Source organism: Macrotis lagotis, chromosome 1 (assembly GCF_037893015.1).
Source record: "Macrotis lagotis isolate mMagLag1 chromosome 1, bilby.v1.9.chrom.fasta, whole genome shotgun sequence".
Classification (NCBI taxonomy): domain Eukaryota; kingdom Metazoa; phylum Chordata; class Mammalia; order Peramelemorphia; family Peramelidae; genus Macrotis; species Macrotis lagotis.
This window is the reverse complement of record NC_133658.1, coordinates 642,110,508-642,133,292: the sequence shown is the minus strand read 5'-3', so window position 1 is coordinate 642,133,292 and position 22,785 is coordinate 642,110,508. Positions and strand designations below refer to the sequence as shown.

At 40.5% G+C, this 22,785-nt stretch overlaps 1 protein-coding gene across 1 annotated transcript in view; it reads right to left on the bottom strand.

The window, feature by feature from the left end:
* Nucleotides 1–17,437, bottom strand: part of KMT2A (lysine methyltransferase 2A) — a 94,141-nt gene extending 76,704 nt beyond the window's left edge. Inside the window, exons 1-2 of the mRNA XM_074215174.1 lie at nucleotides 16,922–17,437; nucleotides 15,312–15,410 (exon numbers count right to left, since the gene is read on the bottom strand). Coding sequence (XP_074071275.1) covers nucleotides 15,312–15,410; nucleotides 16,922–17,437 — 615 coding nt within the window. The remainder of the gene's footprint in view (nucleotides 1–15,311; nucleotides 15,411–16,921) is intronic.
* Nucleotides 17,438–22,785: the final 5,348 nt, after the last annotated feature.

The window sequence follows — 22,785 nt, the reverse complement described above, 5'->3', positions numbered from 1 at the left end:
ATAAAAAAAATTATCACCTGCTTTCTGAATCATGAGCAATTAAGAGTTAAAAGGTAGAATAACAGGAAGCCAATTAGATTCAGTTCCTAGAATTTCTCAAATGACACCTCATTTTAGAATTAAGAAAATCAATCCCTTCATTTTGCTACAGCTTGTATGTCCTTCAAGAGCATCCTATGTAGGGGTAGCTAGGTGGCACAATGGATAGAGCATCAGCCCCGGAGTCAGGAGGAACTGAGTTCAAATCCAGCCCCGCACCCTTAATAACTGCCTAGCTGTATGACCTTGGGAAAGTCACTTAAGCCCATTGCCTTAAATAAAATTTTTTCTTTTAAAAAAGAGCATCCCATGTGAAATCCAATCATTTATATGTCAGATTAACTGGTTAACACTGAATAGCACTCATTACATTTATGCCACATTCATTAAACAAAAATGTATTAAGTACTTAACTATGTGCAAAAGCACTATGCTGGGGTATAGAAGGAGAGATAGTTTACATAAAACTTGGTCTTTTCTTTCATGTTTATAATAATCTAAAGGAGGCATCAGATTCAGATATAAAACATAAAGGCATTAGAGTGGCACAAAAAAATGCTATGACAGATGATCCATTATTACCAAGGAGAACAAGGAAGACTTCATTAGAGAAGGTGGAATGAAAGATAGTCTTTAAATTAGGATTAATTGGTATAAGAGAATAAGCAAAAGTACAAAGCTGGGAGACTGCAAGGTATTTTTTTTTTTTTTTTTTTGCCAAGGGACAGTAGTGTAATTTGGCTAGAACATAATAATGCAGGGAGGAAACAATACAAGATAAAGCTGCCTTTCAGTGTTATGCAAAAGAGTTTGTAGTATAGTGGCAAGATCAGAAGGACCAGGTTTACATCTTGGTTCTGCCACATATTATCTTTTTATTTTGGGCAAATCACTTTCACTTCATTTACTTTCTTCAACTGTTAAAATGATGAGTTGGAATGGATGGATTCTGATTTCCTTTTCAAATCTATGATCTGGGGGGTGGCTAGGTGGCACAGGGGATAGAGCACCGGCCCTGGAGTCAGGAGGACCTGAGTTCAAATGTGACCTTAGACACTTAATAATTACCTAGCTGTGTGGCCTTGGGCAAGCCACTTAACCCTACTGCCTTGCAAAAAAAAAATCACCTACTTACAAATCTATGATCTTATGCTTTCTAAGATCCTTACTAGCTTTTAAGTCTTATGACCTTTATTCAGGAATCAAAAGGACTCCTCAGTGAAGACTTTTTAAGAAGAGTGCTATGACCAGTTCATTTAACAAGTATCAATTACTTGTCTAATATAGCAATTCAATCACACACACAAAAAAAATCCCTTCTCTCAAAGAGTTTAAATTCTACTGGCATGGGGGAAGAAACATATACATAGAAAATTAAATATTTTCTATCTATACACATATACATATATGTAAAGTAATGTACAAGGGAAAAGTCTTGGGCGTTTGTATTCAACACACAATTCCTATAGGTTTTAGTGCTTTCCCTGAAGTTTGAAAGAAAGAGACTCTAAGAGGCAGAGTTGAGGAGGGAATTCCAGACTTCCTGTGCAAAGACATGAAGATAGAATGTCATATACTATTTTACCTACAATTCAGGAGTGTATGAAGGACACTGGAAGGTCTGATACTGGAATTAGATTGTAAAGGGTTTTGAAAGCCAAACAAACAAAAGAATTTTCATTCAGAAGCAAGAGGGAGCAGAGTTTAGCACAGTCAGTTGCATTCTTTGGCAACGAGACCAATCAGGAAACTATCATAGTCAAGACCTGTTATAGAAATTCAATCAATAAAATTTGACGATTAAAAAGAAGTAAGGAAAAGAGAAGAATTAAGGATGAGCCTGAGGTTTGGAAACTGGTTAACTGGAATGATAGTGGTGGAACAGAAAAGTAGAGAAGGTAACAAATAGCAAAGTTATCAGGAAGGGAGGATTTGGGAGGGAAATGTGGAGGTCTATTTTGGACATAAGTTCCAGATGCTTAAAGGACTGTCCAAGTGAATATGTCCAATAGTCACTTGATGATGCAGGATAAGTACAGAGAGAACCTGGGGCTGAACATAATGGAAACTATCTACAACAAGTATCCTGATAGCTGAATCCAAGGGAGGAGAGGAGGGATAAGCTTATGATAGAGAAGGGGGAAGGGGAGGAATCAAACTGAGGAGTGGCTAAACAAACTGTGATTTATGAATGTAATGGAATAGTGTTGAACTGTGAGAAATGACAACTATGATGAATTGGAGAAACCTGGGAAGATTTGTGTGAATGTGTGCAGAATAAATGAGCAGGCCTAGGGAATAATTAAACACAGTGAATTCAATAATGTAAAAGAAAACAATTCTGAAAGGCTAGAGAACTCTGATCAATGAAATGACCAATTATGACTTCAGAAGACTAAAGATGAAGCATGCCATCCACCTCTTGGCAAAAAGATGAGAGTTTAAAACTAAAGAATGAGTCATATCTTTTTCCAACATGGCCAATATGAATTATTTTGATTGACTGCTTATGTTATAGGACATGGCTCCAATTAGGGTTGGGGACAAATTAGGGAAGCTAGGTAGCAAAGTGGATAGAGTGCCAGGCTTAGTCAGAACTTTATGAGTTCAAATCTGACCTCACACACTTACCAGCTTGTGTGACTTACCCCTGTTTACCTCAGTTTCCTCATGTATAAAATGACTTAAAGGAAATGGCAAACCCTCCAAAATCACTGCAAAAAAAAAATATACCAAATGGGGGCCACAAAAAGTTGGACAATATGGAAACAACTACAAATTAGTAGGTAGTGATAAATTGGGGGTGTAGTAAGGAGCATAATAAATTCAGAAGGAAAACAGAGAAATTTTGGTACTACAAGACTGGGTGAACCTCTTGTGACAAATTTTTGAAATAACATAAAATAAAAAGGATTGGAAATGAGTGAGTTCAAAGAAACATGAATGTCAAATTTAGTATACATATAAAACAAAACAAAATATTCATGAGTTCATATTTGTATATGAATATAGTCATGTTTGTTGATAATTAAACTCACAACAAAAAAAAGTACATTTTTAAAAGAAGAGGGTCCAGCAAAGAACCCTAGGGTATAAATACAATGGGATAGAATAAAGATGATAATCATGCAAAAAGAATGGTGAGTGACCAAAGAGATAGGAGGAAAATTGACCCTAGGAACTTCAAGTAAAGTCAAATAAGATGTCTAGGAGGAAGGGATGGGCCAACAGTATGGAATTCTACGGAAAGGTAAAGTATAATGAACAAAAAAAAAATCATCAGATTTGACATTTATGAAAGGTATGATTGATATCCTTGGGGAGCAGTGATGAGCTTGGAATCAAAATTGCAGACGTTTAGAATAACTACCTGAGTGCAAAAGTTTTAGGAGTGAAATCATTTTTTAAAGATGAAAGAGTTTTATAAAAGTATGTCTGAAATAGATAGTAAGAAAGAGATCAATGAGCAAAAAGCTTAAAGGTTAGGAAAAGAGAAGGAATAATCAAAAGGGCAAACTCTGGGAGGCAATGGAATTGAAGATACAAGTTGAAAGGCAAAGATCACTTCTCCATCTGAGAGTAAAACAAAATGTAAGTACTCAGTTAATTTAGAGTGCAGAATTGGGAAAAAGATGTAGATGGTCTCTATATTTTCTTCTCTAAGAGGAAGGAGAAATGGATAATATGGGTCAGTAGTTTAAAACTCAAACAGAAATAGGAGCCCCTAATATGAACATAAGGATTCCTGTGAGCCATGTACTGACTTAATTTTAAAATGAAAATTTATCTATGCTTTTATCATAATTTTATTTATTTATAAAAATATTTCCTAATTACATTTTTGGATTTTTCGAGGCAAAGGGGTTAAGTGACTTGCCCAAGGTCAAACAGCTAGGTAATTACTAAGTGTCTGAGGTCACCTTTGAACTCAGATCCTCCTGACTCTGGAGCTGGTAGTCTATTCACTGTGCCACCTAGCTGCCCCCCTCCTAATTACATTTTTTTTTAGATTTTTTTGCAAGGCAAATGGGGTTAAGTGGCTTGCCCAAGGCCACACAGCTAGGTAATTATTAAGTGTCTGAGACCGGATTTGAACCCAGGTACTACTGACTCCAAGGCCAGTGTTTTATCCACTACGCCACCTAGCCGCCCCCAATTATATTTTAATCTGGTTCAGGCCAAACTTCAGAAAACTGCAGACCACAACCAATCAGAGATGTTTGACATCTCTGATGCTGGTGGTGTGATGAGCAAATAGGTTTATAATTGATGCTGAAAGGAGTGGAACAAGGATGATAGAGAAGAAAAAGAAAAACTTGCTAGCATAATCTTGTACTTGTCTGGGCTGGTGGTAATGAGGGTTTCTACTAAGGCACTAGGAAAGGATAGATGTGAAAGATGTTAAAGAAGAAATCAAAGGTCATTGTTATCTCATTGTATGTGAAAAAAATGATGTAAAGGGAAAGAGTCAAAGCTAATATCTAGACTAAGAAAATAGACAACGGTGAATATTGGTGTCACAGAAGGAAATATATGGTAAATTAAAAAGTAGCAACAAGTATAGGTAGAAAGATAATAAGCTTATTTTTCAATATCATATGAAATATAAGAAATATTCAATGTAGTTACATTGCTGATTTAAATTTGCTAATTTACCTAAAAGGGAATAAAATTATTTAAAAATTCTATTTCTAAGTGAAAATACTTCACATCTATTTCTCCAATATTTTAGACAGTAGAAATGGTAGGAAAATTCCTGACATCCTATCAACCCCACCAAGGTTTTAGCTAACTATATGAATAATCCTAATTCACAATTTTCACTCTGACTATACAGGAAATGCTTTTTGCAACCCAACACTTCTTAAAAAGGTTTCATTCTGACTACAAAAAGGCTTCTTCTGGCCTCAAAAACCAAGGGACAGAGGCCTTTATAATCTTCATTCACATGAAGCAAACGTGTTGGACCATTTAGTACAACCTCTTCATTTTAGAGATTGAGAAAAATGAAATCCCAAAAGGTTAACAGACTAGCCTAAGATCAGAAAACAGTAAATTGTAAGAGTCAGGATCTGAACATAGACATTCTGACTTTGAACTTAAGTGCTGTTTCCTAAATTATTAAAAACTAAACACATCAAGAATAACTTCATGGCTATTCCTTACCAGTTTTCTCCAGAATCACATTTTTATAAGTATAAAAAAATAACTGTTAAAATACATATTCATCTTGTAATCCAGTAGAACACCTTAATTTTTCAGTCATGAACATTTTCCATTATTGTATCACATCTCACCTGAACTACTGCAATGATCTCCTAAACTGATCTCCCTGTTTTTCAAGGCTCTCCTTTCCCCAAATCATCTTTCAAAAAAGCTGCGAAAGTACTATTCCTAAAAGTATGTCACTCCTCTGCCTCTCTAAACTTCTCTGCTTGATATTTTAAATCCTTCACAAACTAAATCAGATCGCATTTATTATATATCTCTTACAACTAATATGCTCCAATCAACCTTCACACACGAAATTCATCCTCATCTTTACAAGTTGTTCCCCATGCCTGGAACACACTCCCATCTCACTTCTACTTCTTAATTCTTAAAGTTCACTCAGTATCAGGTACATATAAGTCTTTCCAGGTTTTTTTTAAATTCACCTGATAAGTGATTTTTTTTAATACAGAACAACAGTGCTCCATAACATACATATGCCACAACTGTTCTGTCATTCCCTAATTGATGAGCATCTCCTCAATTTCTACTTCTTTGACACCACAAAAAGAGCCACTATAAATATTTTTGTACATTATGGGTCCTTTTCAAAGGATATGTACAATTTCATAGCTCTTTGGTCACAGTTCCACATTGCTTTCTGGAATGGTTGATCAGTTCACAACTCCATCAAAAGTACTTTAGTGTCCTAGTTTCCCCACATCTCCTCTAATTTTTATCATTTGCCTTTTCTGTCATGTTAACCAATCTGATAGGTGAGAGGTAGTGCCTTAGAGCTGTTTTAATTTGCACTTCTCTAATCAATAATGATTTTTTTCATGTGACTAGAGATAGTTTTAATTTCTTCATCTGAAAACTGCTTATACCCACTGACCATTTATCAATTGGGGAATGATTTGCATTCTTATGAGTGAATTAGTTTTCTACTTTTTAAAGAAAAGAGGCCTTTATACGAGATACTGGCTGCAAAAATTGTGTCCCAGCTTTCTGCTTTTCTTTCTATTACCTCTTGGGATTAAATATAAACTTGGTATTTTAAATCCTTCACATCCTAAATGAGTTCAAGTTTATTATATATATCTTATTACTATATGCTCCAATCAATCTTCACATAAAAATTCATCTTTATCTTTACACAAGTTATTCCCCAACCTGGAATACCCTCCCTTCTCATCTCTACTTAATTCTTCTTGAAGATTAGCTGAAGCATCACACTCAACATGAGGTCTTTCCTGATCCACTTGGCAACTACCCCAATTCCACCCTCAAAATTATAACATACTTATTATACTTAAATATACAAAAGAATTTAAACTCCTCGAGGCAGCGACTATTTCTTTTTTGTCTCTAGTGTCTTAACAGATGACTGATTGATTGCACCTATTTACAGGTTCACCTGGAATTACATAATAAATCTAAGAAATATATTCCAGAGTGATTTTTGGGTGCAGCAAACTTTTGTAAATTGGATTATATTTTTAAATACAATAGAATTGACTATTAAAAGGAAACTTCTGGACAATCATTTCATAAAATGAATAATCATGGGGAACTCTTAGTGTTTAGTGTATCTGTTTTTATAAATTTATAGAGTTTGATACAGCTTTTGTTAAAATGAGACCCACTTATGATTGGTCTTCTTTACAACTAAACAAATAGGCTACTTTGTCACAAATAAGATTTTATTTATTTCTGACAACTTCCACTTATTGAATGTTTCGAAGTTATTTTAAGGCATAACTCATAAGCTGATGTTATCTATATATTTTTAAGATTATGAAATTTATTTTTCCAACCACATGCAAAGATAGTTTTCAACATTCACTTTTTCTAAGATTTTGAGTTCCACATTTTTCTCCCCACTCCTTGACAGCAAATAATCTGATTATAATCTTAATAATGAGGATGTTTTATTATATTGTAAAATTGTTAATATTGTGTCTTACATAGACTCCTTCAGATGATTACTTTTTTCCTCCTGAGATTTATCAATGGTAACAGTTGTGAGTGCAAACTATGAACAATTAATTATTCACCTCACAATTCTATAGACATACCAGATAAACTATGAGTCTTATGCTTCCAAGTGGCACTTTATGCAACTATTAATGACATTCAACTGCTCTCCTTCTCTCTTTCCCAGCTTCCCTTACCCAGTCTTCCTTTTTCTGTGTCTTTTCCCTTTATCCTTAAGTATTTTATGGGGGAGTCATCAGTCCAATTAAGCTAGAAAGTCGAGTACAGAAATTGGAGATATAGATATATATAGGTAGAATGTTGTCATATTGTCAAGAGCCTTGAAAGACAGGCAAAGAAGTTTTAAGTCAGGCAATCTGAATTTGGATCCTGGCTGTCAGGGCTAAAATTATACTGATTTCTGTACTATATCACCCAGTTTGTTGAGAAGTATATCATTTAATTATTCCAGCCTTTCTGGAGAGCAATTTAGAATTATGCCCAAAGGACAATGAAACTGCATACCCTTTAATCCAGCAATACTACTATTAGTTCTGTATCCCAAAGAGATTATAAAAAAGGATTAAAAAACTCACATGGACAAAAATATTTAGCGCAGTTCTTTTTGTAGTGGCAACGAATTGGAAATTGAGGTGATGTTCATCAACTGAGAAATGACTGAACATGTTGTGGTATATGGATGTAATGGAATACTAAGAAATCATGAGGGATGGGACTTCAGAAAAATCTGGCAAGACTTGCATGAACTGATGCTGAGTGAAGTAAGCAAAACCCAGAAAAATGTTGTACACACTAGAAGCAACATTAGGTGATGATCAGCTATAATGGACTTGTTCAATTCAGCAAAACAATAATAAAAGACAATGCTTAAAGACTTGGAATGAAAAATTCCATCCATATCCAGAGAAGGAACTATGAAGTTTAAATGCAGACCAAAGCTTACTATCTTCGATTTTTAAAAGTTGTCTTATATATTATGTTTTCTTTTCCTGTTTTGATTTGACTCTTCTTTCACAATATGATCAATATGGATCCATGTTTAGCATGGTTAAACATGCAAGATTTTCTGTCGGGGGATAGAGGAAGAAAAGAAAGGAGAGAGATAAATGTGAAACTCAAAGCCTTACCCAAAAATGACCGATAAGTAATAACTGGAATAAGTAATAACTTGAAACAGGTTTTTCAAAAACATTACTAAAGTTAAGATTTATTAAAATCATTGTTTTCTCTCAATCTACCATTAAATCATCACAGATTAATCTAACAGAATTTGCTCTTTATAATAGTTTAATTAGTATACTGTTTTTTACTGATATTTAAAAACCCTAGCCAAAGAAATTGTGTGACTCTGAAGTTTTTTCTCTAACTAAACTCAGAAAGGCTTAAGTCAAATATATAATAATAATAATAATAATAATACTTTAAATTTGTTTTTTAGCCTAGTTGGTTTTAAGATTAATCAAAAACTCTTGAATAGGGTATCTAGGTGGTGCAGTGGATAGAGCACCGGCCCTGGAGTCAGGAGTACCTGAGTTCAAATCCAGCCTCAGATACTTAATAATTACCTAGCTGTATGGCCTTGGGCATACATACTTAATTAACCACATTTGCCTTGCAAAAAAAACCCTAAAAAAAATACTCTTGAATAGATAGAACTTTTGAAACATATGTATATGTGGATATGTTATAAATTCTTAATAAATGAATGTTAAATATCTTTCAAGTTTTATAAGACTTTATATAACATCTCTCTTTTAAAACAAAGTTTACATAGCAATCACTTCTCAATAAACCCCACCCCTGCTCTTACCTGCCTTTCCAACCCCAAACAATTAAGCAATACAATAAAAACATCAAAATTTACAGAATTTGTATCATTACAAAACCATAAATCACCACCTCCCAACACACAGGAAGTAGTCCAATATCAATCATTTTTCTTTTAGGTTTTTAGAATTACAAAAGGAACTGGGAGTAAATGATTCCTAACAGCTAATGTTGTTCTTCCCAATTAAAGGAAGAAAATTAAAATTACTTTGACTCTTTGTAAAATGAAAGCAAAACAAAAAATACTTTCAGTTCAGAATATTTTTTTAAAAAAGGATAAGAATGGGAATTAGCTCTGTACTTTCACTGGTATAGGGAACCAGTGAAAAGAACATCCTTTTGAATTGCTAGAGGGAGTTTCCTCACCTAATGAAATAGGGACTAAATGAAGCTCCCTCTAGCAGTGTAAGAGGATGTATCTTTTAAAACAGGTATACATTTGACAATAAGAGCAGTAAGAAGATATAATAGAACATACATCAGACAAGAAACTATCTAAAAATCCCTACAAAACATTAAGTCCATAAAAATAAAGGAAAAAGGATAATCTGATCAATGCTAAAAGCACTCCATTGCTAATGAGTAAATTTAGTTAAGTTTTAAGATGAACTCCACCTTCAATTACTTTATCAGGAAGAAGGGTAGTAACAATAACTAAAAGTAAGGTTTCTGGGGAAATCCCTGTAACCTGTCATATAGAAAAACAACCACTCATTTCTAGGGAAGGGGGATTTTTATACATACCAACAGTATTAACTGCCTACTAACTTGCATTTCAAACCTCACTGCCTCTTCCCCTAAAAGTAAAACTTAATAATGCAGTAATTTACTTATATAAATAAAATCAAATCAATCTCCAAGAAACAACCTTTAAAAATTCCACTCTGTGCTACAAGAGCTTTGGACCATCCAAAGTAGCTAGCATATAATACTATCCTGCTTTCAATGTCTTCATCTCACAGTGGCAGTAGCTGAATCTTTCGGCAACTTCATAGTTGGCTTCTCCTAGTTTGTAACCTGACAAGGTACCAAAGATCTTTAAAATATTTAATAGTGGTGGTATGGATTTCTTTGGATGAACAAGAAAAGCAGCATCCTTCTTAAAAACATAAAGGACTATTTTATAGGATGTTGTTCATTCAATCCCAAGTGTCTGTATTTTTCCTTAGGGTCTGTTTAAGAGACTTGATTGAGGGTAAAAATGAGAAGAGTGACAAAGGGACTCCTTTTTTCCCCTATTCCCAACATAATCCATCTCAGCAATAGGGCCAACAATACTGACAGTGTCATAAATGCAGGCAATTAGAGAATTAGGCCATAAAACCACCCACTCAGGTACAACAGCTCTGACCTCCAGCTTTAACACATGCAATAAAAGATCCTGTACTTCCTTCTTTCAAGCCTTCTTCACAACCAATGAAATGACAACAAAAAAAGAAATCCATTGTCTGCCTGTCTTATATTGACCTGATCAATGAAACCATATAGATGCAGGTGAAAGATTTAAATTTTTTTTTTCTTCTCTGAATGAAAGACAAACAATTTCCTCTCTAGAATGAATGCCAGACAGCTTTTTGAAAGATCTACTAAATTTTGAGCAGTAGTATGATATATATTTAAATGAAACCAAGAAGATACCCTGTGCCAAAACAAACATTTACTTCTCTTTTCTACCATTCAGAAAATCCCAACGCCCTAGATTAATTTAAATTTGAAGTTTAACTTTTAGACGGACCATTTTTTTTCATTTCTAAACTACATGTTCTGAAAAATCACAAAAACCACTAACTCTAGGTCAAGACTTACTAGTCAAATCTCCTTAAAGACAAATTGATAAAAACTCAACAAATATATTGCTTAAACACATCTACTATATCAAATGTGTAGGGGGAAAAAAGAATTAAGTATCTGAATAAAATGTAGCTAGATTATGCTAAAAACACCAATGACAACTGTTTTTAATGTTAAAATGATAAACACTTTAAAATCTCAACAATCTTGACACAAATTTTCCAAATTTCATTTCACTCACAAATATGATTTCCACTAGTGAAAAAAGAAAATAAACAAGATATCTGAGAAAAAACTCTGACTGGAAGTACTGAGTTAGATACCAGAAAGGTAAACTATGCTAACCTGCCTAGAATATGGGCAGAGGCAAATAGATCTTAATTAGGAGACCTACAATTAATAAGCAGTAGGTCTCCAAAAGGAAGCAAAGCAGTTTGGTCTGTTGTACCTTAGAGCAAGTAACTAGCATTCCTGCCATCCCCTCTAGCCACAGGGTGAGGAATGCAGTTGGTGTGGAGTCTGCACAGCTGCTCTGTAGAACAGCCTGAGGGGTTGAAAAGATGGGGAGAAAGCAAAGATGCAACTATTTCTCTCTTCATCTTTAAATCATATGTCATATTATTAAGATGATAGGTTTCTACAGGACTGTACAATTTAGATTCCTTAACAGCAGAGACTGGCTTTTATTCCCTAGAGCCTATCAGATAGTAGATATGCAATGAAAGCTTTGTTGAACTGAATTGGCTGGGGTTAAGCTTTTGTTAAAGTGGAAGAGACTGGCATAGAAGTGTCATGATCTGGGTCACTTGTTCAGAAAGTAAGATGGGAAAAAATTCTAGGGATTTATAAGAGACCCAAGAAACCAAATGTTGCCAAGATGAGTGCAATCTAGATGAAGGGCTTCCTCTTAATAGCTTATTAAAACTATTATTTCTTTGCAAAGTCAGTATTCTCAGTTTGGGTTTACAGATATATTCGCATATAGAATTTTTCTTTTCACTTTTGAGGAGCCTGTACTCCTGAAGGAACATTGCATTTAAGAATAAAATAACTTCCTTGTTGGGCAGACAGGAATACCCAGCATAAAAACATGAAAACAAACCTTAGCCCAACAAGAAGGCTTCTGAACATTTAGAGAACAGAATGCTTGGGAGTCTACCAGTTCCAAAGACTGCAGTTTATAATTTTATTTTCGTTTTTTTTTTTTTACAAATGGTATTAGTCAAATTTGCAGTGCATATGTCAGAAAGGAAGCGTTTCTAAAAACACGTCACTCATTATTTTGTCCTCACAGTATAGTCTACTACTCAGAGCAGTGAAGTGAAAAGAATACCGCTAGAAAATTAAGACCCAAGTCTTGGCTTTGGCACTAAAATAGTGATGGATTATTTTGAACAAGTCACTTAACCTTTATAGGCCTCAGTTCCTTCATCTGCAAAATCAGAGGGTCAGAACAAATTCTCCCACTTCCAAAATTTTTTAAATAGAAATCCTACAACAGAAATGTCTTTAATAACCATGGTAGACTAAATTGACAGCTATATTTTGTACGTTACAAATAGAACCCACCAAACAACCATACTTGTTACTAAATTTCTAGATAATTTAGAAAGGAAAACTAATATGTGACCAAAATTTCAACATCAAGAAGAAATCACAGAATTTCATGGAAAGGACACATATCATCTAATCTAACCCTGCACTTTTGCAGAGATACTGAGGCATTGAAAAATTAGGTGGCTAATGGAGAAAGTTAATAAGAGTCCTTATTGGAACTCAGTTTCTGATTTTCAGTTCAATGGTTCTTTCTTTTATTCCTATAATCTTTATGTTTTCCATCTCTCATGGAGGGCCTGATGGTGGAGACGGGGGAAGATCCGGCTCCCCGGGGTGGGAAAGTGGTAGTAAGAAGGCTACTCTCTCCTGATGCATGTACCTACTGAGCTTTCAAAACAAGTGATGCATCATTTTTTATCTTCCTTTAGGCTACTGGATCTTCTTTAACACTAATCAGAAAAGCAAAGGCCTTCACCTGTTCTACACCAGCTAAACTGCTACTTACATTGAAAACACACACACCATTTAAAAGAGTTGCAATTCAGTTTTAATGTAAATCCAATTAAAAATTACCATGTTGTAAATGAGCATAAAATTTTTACTTCTTTATCATTTTATTAGGCTAGAAAACCTTAAAGCAATAGTAAGTAGTTGCTTACATGGAAAAATATAGTAGTACATACATGCATCCCATATTCTAGATTACAAGTGAAAGTAACCCCCTAAAATCCACCTATCACAAAAAAATGAGATTATATGTTGTAGTTATGATTTGCTGAAAAGATTCTATGTGCTGTAAATTTAGAACGCTATACCAACAGTTTAAATTACATACCAAAATCATAAATTATAGTCATATATTATGCAGTCACAGATAAACATATTGAATTTTTCAGGCCATCAAAAGTTTTTCCACCCCATAGTCAGTATTATCAATAGAATTTATAATTTAAAAAAATGGAAATGACCAAAGACCCGACCTAATCCCATCTCTTCAATTTATAGACGAGGAAATTCAGGCCCTTAGACTTGTCCACAGTCACATAGCTACTTCGAGGTAAATTCAGAACATGGGTTTCCTGAGTTCCTCCTTAGTGCTCTTTCTACTATATACCAAATTGACTCTAATTCAAGATGTTTTCTTTATTATCCAAGCAGTCAATTGATGACTAGCCTTGTAGCTGAAACCATTGCCTATCATGCTAAATATCAACTTATTTGAATCCTAGTTCAGTCTTCCCAAAATCCCTAGTTCTGTACCCCCCCCAAAATCAGAGAATATGGACCATATTATCAAATTCCAGAGCAAAAGTTTCAAGCAGAAATATAAACCTTCAGTTTCAGAAAAGACCACAGGTCCAATAAACAAACAAAACTAAGTAACAAAAGATGTTAACATCAAAGGACAAAAAGCAAAACCTTTTAACCCAACAAAAAATACTGCCGTGTTTTTCATTTACAGGTACTTCAATGGTCAGATATTAAAAGCATTAAGTTCAAATGAGATAGCCTTTAGAAAGATAATATATTATGAAATAAGATTGGAGAGGGTGGGGAGGGAAGGAGGCAGGCTGAAATATAAAGAGACTTAAGAAATTTCTTAGTACTTTTTAAACCAAAAACCTTAATTTCTGATACTTGAATAGAAAATGATACAATAGGAGCCTAGGGATAACTATTCTTAAAAAGTCAAAGAAATTAACACATTTATTAATAATTTTATTATCGAGATTTCTTACATGTCAATATGAAGTGTTACCCAGATATTTCTTAATCAAAATTGTGAAAAATCAAGAGAACTGTAATAGTGAAAGGATAGATCTCCTCTTGGTAAAGAAAAGTAAAAGCAGCTAAGTTTTTTGAAGGTTCCAACTGACACACTAAAGCTATGACTTTTAATTGTACAGGACATGCATGATTTTACACCAATCACTTAAAGCAAAAAAGAATAATGGAGTTCAAATTCAGTTTTTCTTGAAAAGCTAAGCATTCCAGAATGGTCTTTGTTTAATGTCAAGCCAGTCATAATGAATCCAAATGAGACTGTGACAGAACAACTCAATATCAACTTCCATGTAAGCTAAATTCAATACCAGATAGAAAACCATAACTGAAAGACTGTTCCAACATTTTCTTTGAAAAGAACTGAAATTTAGAGGGCAGAACTGCCATGATTTCATACTTAGTTGACTTCCATTAAAATGATGACCAGAAGAAAAGGTCATTCTGTTAGTGAAGATGCTGAAGAGTAATGCTTTAAGGCAACAGGTCATTGTCTTCACTTACAGTAGTTATTAATCTTAAGGCAAAAAGTGTTTTTTTTTGGGGGGGGGGGGGGGAAGAATTCTCCAGTTCATAAAACCTCATGAAATAGTTGAGGTTTCTTAATTAACTGCGCCCTCTAAATTATAGTTGATTAAAGTAAAATATTATTTCCCATTAACTCATAATGTTAATGGATAGGAAGTTGTTGGCACCTCTTTAAAACTTTAAAGTCTATCACAGGAAAACTAGTAAAAAATATTTGGGTGCCCAAACATTAGGTCCCTGAATACAGGGGATCTCTTTCTAACCAGTTTATGGAAAAACTATGATTGACTGCTAGAGTATCTAATAACAACAATCTCTGAAATATGAACATTTGGTGATGCACAGTTAGCACTTAAACACAAAATATAAGCATGCCAGACAAAAAGAAAATGTTTATGACACCCTTTAAGTAGACTAACTAGCTGCCTTTAAAAGAAAGTTTCTCTATTAAACTGCAATATACATGGAGCTAAAATTGTTATCAGGCAAAGCTCAGTTCTGAAAATAAGCAGGTAAATTAAAAGTCTATTTTTTTTTTTTGCTGCTGTATCTTTTTTAAAAAAGCAAAATCAACTCACATTTAAGCACCAACTCCATGCAAGTAACCTGAACGGTTCAGTCTTTTTGTCATGTATGAGGCCTTTGGTTCTCCAACTACATGGGATCTGTGTTGTTAGCTTAAAAAATACAGAATTGGCCTTTCAAAAAAAAATAATAATCTACAGCAACCAATAAATAGTCTCAAACAATCCTGCTGACTGCAGTTGCCTTCTGAAGGCTGGTAAAAAGGAGGTGGAGATAGAGAAGAGTCAGGGAAAAGGGACGCTGCAGCTAGCTACATAGCAAGAAACACGCCCCCATCATGTCCTCCTTGCTCTGTCAAAAGGCGGGTTGTTGTCAGTCTCCTGACCAGGCTGCCTTAGAAACGCTCCAAAAAAAAAAAGAAGGGGAAAAAAAAAGAAAGAAAGAAGAGAGGGAGAGGGAGAAAGAGGGGGGGAGGGAAAGAGAGGGGGAGAGAGAGAGAGGAGGGGGGAAGAGAGAGAGAGAGAGAGAGAGAGAGAGAGAGACGGAGAGACAGAGAGACAGAGAGAAAGGCAGGAAGACTAACAACTGAAAAATGCCAGCTCCTTCTTGCAAAGGAGGGGCCTGGGTACCTTGTCTCCTCCCTCCCCTTCTTCCCAGGGTCTCTGAGTACATCTAAAGGGGTGCGGGGTACAATGGGGAACAAGGGGGCTTTGCCGAGGACAGTCTGTGTGCACCAACGGCAGAGCACTCAGGAAACGGCTGGTTATCTTTCCCTTTCTGTTTCAATCAAGTGCACTGGAGAGCAGCAGCCCCTCAGCCCCCTCCCCTCCAACCGCTAGCAGCTGCTCTTCCCCGCGCCTCCCAGGCCCATCCCCATGAATCCGAGCCGCCCCCGGTGCCCGAAGGAAAGCAATGCAGCAGTGCCGCTGGCCGGGAACTCCCCTCCCCGGGCAACTTTCTGGGCTCGGGGCTCGGGCGCCCCGGGCCCCGCGCTGGGCCCCCGCTGGCCCCCGGCCCCGGGGCGGCCCGGGAAGGGACGGATCGATCCTGGGAAAGGCAGGGGGCAGGGGCGGGGGGCGGGCGGGCGGCTGCGCGCTCCGGGCCTGGTGGGTGGGGTGGCAGCAGCTGCTCCCCGGAGGATGCTGCGAGGGGCCCCCTGTCGGGGCCCCTTCCCCCGGGGCCGGGGGGACCCCGCGGGGCCGGGGGGGACCCGGGCGGCCGTCCTCCTCCCCTCGGGCCGGGGAGGGTGGAGCAGGCGCGGGGCTGCCTCGCGCTCCGGACGGGCATCTGCGCCCCTTCTCCGAGCAGGGGAGGGTCTCGGGGGAGGGCGCGGGGGGCCGAGCCGCGGCGGCCGGGCGCAGGGGAGTGGCCGGGGACCCGGGGCTCCGGGAGGAAGCGGGGCGAGGGGCAGGGAGGGGCGGGAGCGGCCGCCGGGCCGGGCCGGGCCTCCCTCCGGGGGCGCCTCCCGGCGGGCAGCGGCCCCGGAGCCCCGCGCGTGCCGGGCGGCGGCGGGGTCGGGTCTCGGGGGGGGGGGCGGACTCTGCCCGGGATGAGGTCATCCGGGCGCGGGGAGGCCCGGGGGGCGGGCGGCTCTGGGGGCCGGGATGCTCGGGGAGGTGGGTCTGGGGGCGCCGCCGGGCCCGGGACTCCCCCGCCCCCTTACCTCTCCGCTGCCGCCTCCCCCGCCGCTCTCCCCGAACACGGCCCGGAACCGACGCAGATTGGTGCCGATGGCGGCCGAGACCTGCAGCGCCGCGTCGAAGCCGGGGCCCACCCGGAGCAGCGCCGGCCCCGAGGCGGCCGAGGACGAGGGCGCGGACGAGGCGGACGGCGGCGGGGCTGCGGCGGCGGCGGCGGAGGCGGCGGCGGCGGCGGCGGAGGAGGAGGAGGAGGCGGCGGCGGCGGCGGCGGCGGAGGAGGAGGCGGCGGCGGCGGCGGCGGCGGCGGAGGCCGCTCCCCCCGGAGCCCCGGCCCCGCTGCTTCCCGCCGCCGCCGCCGCCGCGGCCGGGGGGGAGGGGGGCGCCCCGGGGCCGCCGCCGCCGGCCGGGGGCGCGGGGGGAAGCAGCAGAGCCGGGACGCGTTGCCGCGGGGCGCCCCCTAGGCCCCGGCGCCCCCCGCCGCCGCCGCCCCCGGTGGTCCCGGGCCGGGCGGGGAAGCGCCACCGACAGCTGTGCGCCATGTTCGCCCCGTGAACTGAAGCAGCGAGAGGGAGAGGCGACAACACAGTGGGGCGGGGAGGCGGAGGGGGGCGGGGAGCCCCGGAACCTGCATAACCCGCGCCTCGCCGCCGGCCCGCCCGCGCCCCGCGGCCGCTATGCAGAGCGCCGGGCCCCGCCGGACGGCCCCGCAACCTGCATAAGGGGCTCCGGCCGCCCGGCCCCGAGCCCGCAGGCTTCTGTGGCATCCAGGGTCCCGGGCTCGCCCCTCCTGCCTGCTCGCGGGCCCCGCAACCTGGATAGCAGAATGCCCCGCCCTCCGGGAGCAGCCGAGCCTGGGAGGAGGGGAAGGCGAGAGGAAGAGGGAGGGGAAGAGCCTCGAGCCCCGCCGGCTCGGGCCCAGGGGGAGGGGGCGGAGGCGGGGAGGGAGGGATGAGGCGGAGGGAGTCGGGCCGCCTCCAGCCCCCGAAGCGGGGGAGCTGCATTATACAGGTTCCGGGGATGGAAAGGGACTCGAACCGCCCGGGAGAGCAGCTTCCAGTATAACGCGGCTGCTGGGGCGGGGAAGAGAGAGAGAGAGAGAGAGAGAGAGAGCGAGAGCGCGCGAGCAGCCCTCATCCTTTTTAGCGCCCATTGCATTCCCTTAATTGTTACACCCCTAGTGTCGCAGGACCCCCAGAAATATTGCATGCACAGCAAGATGTGCGGCTCTAATAGATGCAGAACAGGAAGGGCCCCCTAAAATAAAACGCATTAAAGGATAAGAGCCCCTCCCATTTCAGAGCCACGGCTCTCCCCTAAATGCACAGACAAAGTGGAACGATTCTCCCGCCCCCGCCCGCCAACTCCACCATCCACCCGGGTCTGGGGAAGGGCCCCCTGGTTGAGATCAGCTCCGGGATTGCATTTCCAAACTAGGTGCAAGGACGCAGCACGCTCCGCACAAGACAGAGATTAGACTGAGACGGGTTTCTAACGGGGCAAAGAGGGAAGAGGCGGGCGAAACTCCCCGCCCCTTCTTCCTCCGTCCCTCGCCTGCTGGTGCATGCAAAGCAGACCCTAATGTATGCGAGACAAGGGAAGCTAGTGGGGGGGGTGCTGCCTGAACGTTTCTTATTAAGAGAGGGGGAGGAGGAGCTCACTGGGCATTAAGATCCACTGGGTGGAAACGGCCCGCCAGCAATGGTTCTTCTAGCCAGAGCGTTGGTCTGGATGGGGGTGGGAGGCTGGGAGGGTAGAAGAAGAATTAAGACCGGGGTGGGGGAGAATACACTCGGCTATTTTATTGCAGCGAGAGGAGGGAATCTCCGGGGAGCCGATGCTTCCAGCTAGGGGTTAGGAGTCTGCCGGGCTCGGAGGAAGGGGGGCGGCTACACTAAACCAGCAAGAGTAGATGCTGAGCCTGGGGGGCTGATCCAAGGCGCTGCAAACAAGCCCTCTAGATGCACCCCACTCCCTAGCAGGAGTGGAGTTCGCTAGAAGGTCACGCAGCTTTCCCTATCTCCAGCACCCAGCTTGTAATATTGCATCCTGGAGAAGACAAATGGAGGAGGGTGGTTCGGGAAAAGGGTGCTGGGGTTCAGCGTGAGGGCGCTCAGGCATCTGTCCGGGTCGCTAGGAAGATGTAGGGCTACAGAAAGGTACCACAAGCCTCCGGAGAAGTCCATGGCCTTCTGGTGCTGAAACCTACGTCGTTGCTCGTTCCTCCAGCTCGACGCTAGTGCAAAGCCAAGGATTTGGGGTTGGGTGGGAGGAGACAGTCGAGCCGTGGCTTCCCCATTCCCCCCACCCCCCCACCCCGATCGATAGTCTTTCCAGAGGGGCGAGATGGGACCCAGATGGCTTTGGCCAGCACGCCGCGCGCGCACACATGGACTGTTGTTGCATCAAACTGCTTAAAGCCAGGGACGACGGGGGGGCCCGGGGCCCGGGGGCACACGCCACAGCCCCGAAGTCTGAGGGCTGTGGACGCTATTGTGGACGGCCCGTCCCCTGCCATATAGCTCAGGCTCTGCATGTTTTGCTTCAATGTAGCCGCCCTGATCAGTTACAGATTGGTGACCACGTGGATCTCCTCAAGCATCCTGATTTGTTCATGTAGTTGTTTTTTTTTTTGGCGATTGCATCTTCCCCCTTTTCATCTCTCTCTTTTTAATATGCATAACGGTTTGCAGAGGTAATGGGCAAGGGACTGAGCGGCTGGTTTTATATAACAATCTCTCCAGGATTTCTTCAAACGCCAGCTGTTCCTTTAAAATAAAAGGTATCATTTTCGGAGTAACCTCTCAATCCTCCAGAGTCCCCTCCTAGCCGTAACCTCAATTTGATCGGGTGGTAAAACTGAAGTATAGGAGTAAGGATGGAGAAAGATAGCACAAGAAGGGCCAGGGTATGGCAAAGTGCAGCTTGCACATGATCTCTGCAGATCCATCGTTGAGTTCCAACTTTAAACTTCAGACTGGAAGAGAAATTGAGAAGTCACCCAGGTCTCCAAAATGGGGTGTTCCCAAATCTAGATAACCTTTTTGTTAAAGGTCCCAAAGGAGGAAGATCCTGTGCTCTACTTATTCATAAAGGATCATATAGTCAATATTTTCTACCTAATATCAACTTCTTCTAAATGACAGACTCATCCCATTCAACTTGGGAGCTGGCAGTGAGAGAGAAAAGGAATATTTTTTAATTTTAAAACAAGCCCCGAATTTTATCTAGGATCCTTTTTATTAGTCTGAGACACTTTAGTTTTAGCACTCTGCATGAGGTACTGTGGTCAGGAAAATTCCACCCCGGATAACCAAAATGACATTTAATGTCATCAAATTATTGACGTAACTTGCCTTTAGTCTCTAGCCTTTCCTGCCAGGTACATCTTGCAGGATCTAGATTCTTCCCCTTCCCCCTCTTCCCAAATACTTTTTTTTCTTCCAAAAGAATGCAAGCTCCTTGAGAGCAGAGAATGTTTTGTTTTTCCTTATATTCATAGTGCCCAGAATATAGTAAATGATTAAATAAATTCTTGGAGAATGAGTGGAAGCTAGCCAATAGTACCATAGTAAGCAGACAAGTTCAACCATTTATACAAACAAATCCATTCTAGCTGGGGAAAATTTCATCCAACCCTCCAAAGCTATTTTATCTTCTTAGCAAACCTTTGTGTCTTTCCTCCAGAAACCAAATTTCACATGGAAATATTTGGTATGGTCCAAGGAATAGGAGATTGATTAGGTGCCAAGTGACTGCTACTTGGAATTACTGGACACAAGGATCCCCAAATTGACTGCTTATCATAAAGACAACATATAGGGAGATCCTATCTGTGCATTTTCACCACTCTGGCCCCACCCAGATTGCTACTGCCAAACTAAGAAGGAGCTGCAAATTTTGACTAAGATATCAGTGATATCTAAGATAGCAGCAATATCAACAAGGCACACAGGCTATTGGGATGGACTAGGTGCATTCACTCATTCAACAAGCATTTATTAATGGTCTACTATGTTCCAGACCCTCAGGATACAAACACACAAAAAAATGAAATGATCAATAATGAACCAATAAATGAAGGTTAGTAGGAAAATGTAATCCAAGCTATTTAAAGTCAAGTAGTATGTAAGGATGGTAGTTTAGTGGATGGTAAGCTGGCCTCAAAAGCAGGAAGACCAGGTTCAAGTTCAAGTTTCTAGCACACATTGGCTATGCAACTTTGGACTGCTACAGGCAGCTCTCCGAGATGATATATTGCAGAGAAAGGGCTGATCTCTATTGGTAGAAGGAGTCACCTATCCTGAAATAAATCTAGTCCCTATTCTATTTAAATGAGATTTCTTCTTGAGGAAAGTTACACAATGATATACTTCCTGTGACACTGTTGGACTACAAGTCATGAAATATTATTGGTTTTGAAGATTTAAAGTTGAAGGTCACCTAGAAGGCAACAAAGTTCATGATGGATGTGAGTAGGCCTAAAACACATTACCAGTGAACAATTGTGCAAGAGAAGTGTATAAAGGTTGTCATTCGAGAAATGTGTGACTGGGAAGAAGTTGAGTCAAGTCATGTGAGGAAAACCAAGGAGAACTGATAGCCTCAAAAAATAGGCAAAAAATAAAGAGGATGGCTCCAAGTACATTTACTGGAATACTCTACCCAGTGGAGGATTTACATTCAGGATGGCCCTCCTACCATCAGTAGGAGAATATCAACAAACAGTTTCTAGATGTTCAAAAGAACTGAATTCAGTATTCTAAATTACTCTTGTTAGTTTGACTCAAATGTTGGCCCTCATACTCCAGGGACAGGTTGATTTTTCTGAAGAGTTTCTGAATTTCATGGTACTCTGTGACTTGTTTTCATTAAAACTTTTAAAATTACTTTTCTTTTTAAATGATGTTGATGTTCAAAAGCTACCCTTTTAAATGTGGAAAAATTGATAAGTAAAGATTATTAATAGTTTAATTTTACATTAGTTCAACATATATAAAGAAAACAAATTAGTTTACTTTTCCTTTTCTTGTAGCTGCATTTCAAAACATTAAACTCATAGGATAGAAAGGACCTTAGAGTTCACATAAGACCAATCCCCTCAATGATCCAACGAGTAAACTGAGTTCAATGAGCTATGGGCTATATTATATTGACTTGGAGGAAGAATGAATCCTGGCTTTGACACTGGATCTGAGTTTATTTATTTTTTTTATTGAACTACGGGACTAGATTACCTCTCAGTCCCTAATCTTAAATACTATCTACATCATGAATACTAAAGTATTTTGGTTACAGGAATACAGTGCCAGACAAAGGTCAAATTTTATAGTTTTGAGTAAGAAATGTTCATTTGTAACTGACAATTTTAGCAAAAAAGAAACTGGGGGTGTTGAATAAGTCTTTATTTTTCTTATTCACAATAATCTACCTTTTACTAAACATTCATGGTGCCCTTAGTTATTCCCAGCTGTAAGCTCCTTGAAGGCAGGGACTGTCTTTTGCCTCTTTTTGCATTCCCAGTGCTTAGCACAAAGCTTGGAACATAAAGAATAAATGCTTATTGAACTGAATTGATTTAGGGGTAGCTAGGTGGCACAGTGGATGGAGCACTAGCCCAGGAGTCAGGAGGACCAGAGTTCAAATTCAGCCTCAGACAGTTAATAATTGCCTAGCTGTGTGACCTCGAGCCAGTCAATTAACCCCATTGCCTTAAATAAATTTAAAAAAAAATTTTTTTTAAAGAATTGATTTATCTCATCCTAGGCAGCTCATCACTTATGTGTCCCCCAAATAAGAAATCCATCAAAGTAGTAAGTTGTGATGAAAACATGAATCCTTTCTAGTTCATAGACTCTACTGACAAACCTTGTTCCTCTTTGGTTTCTTT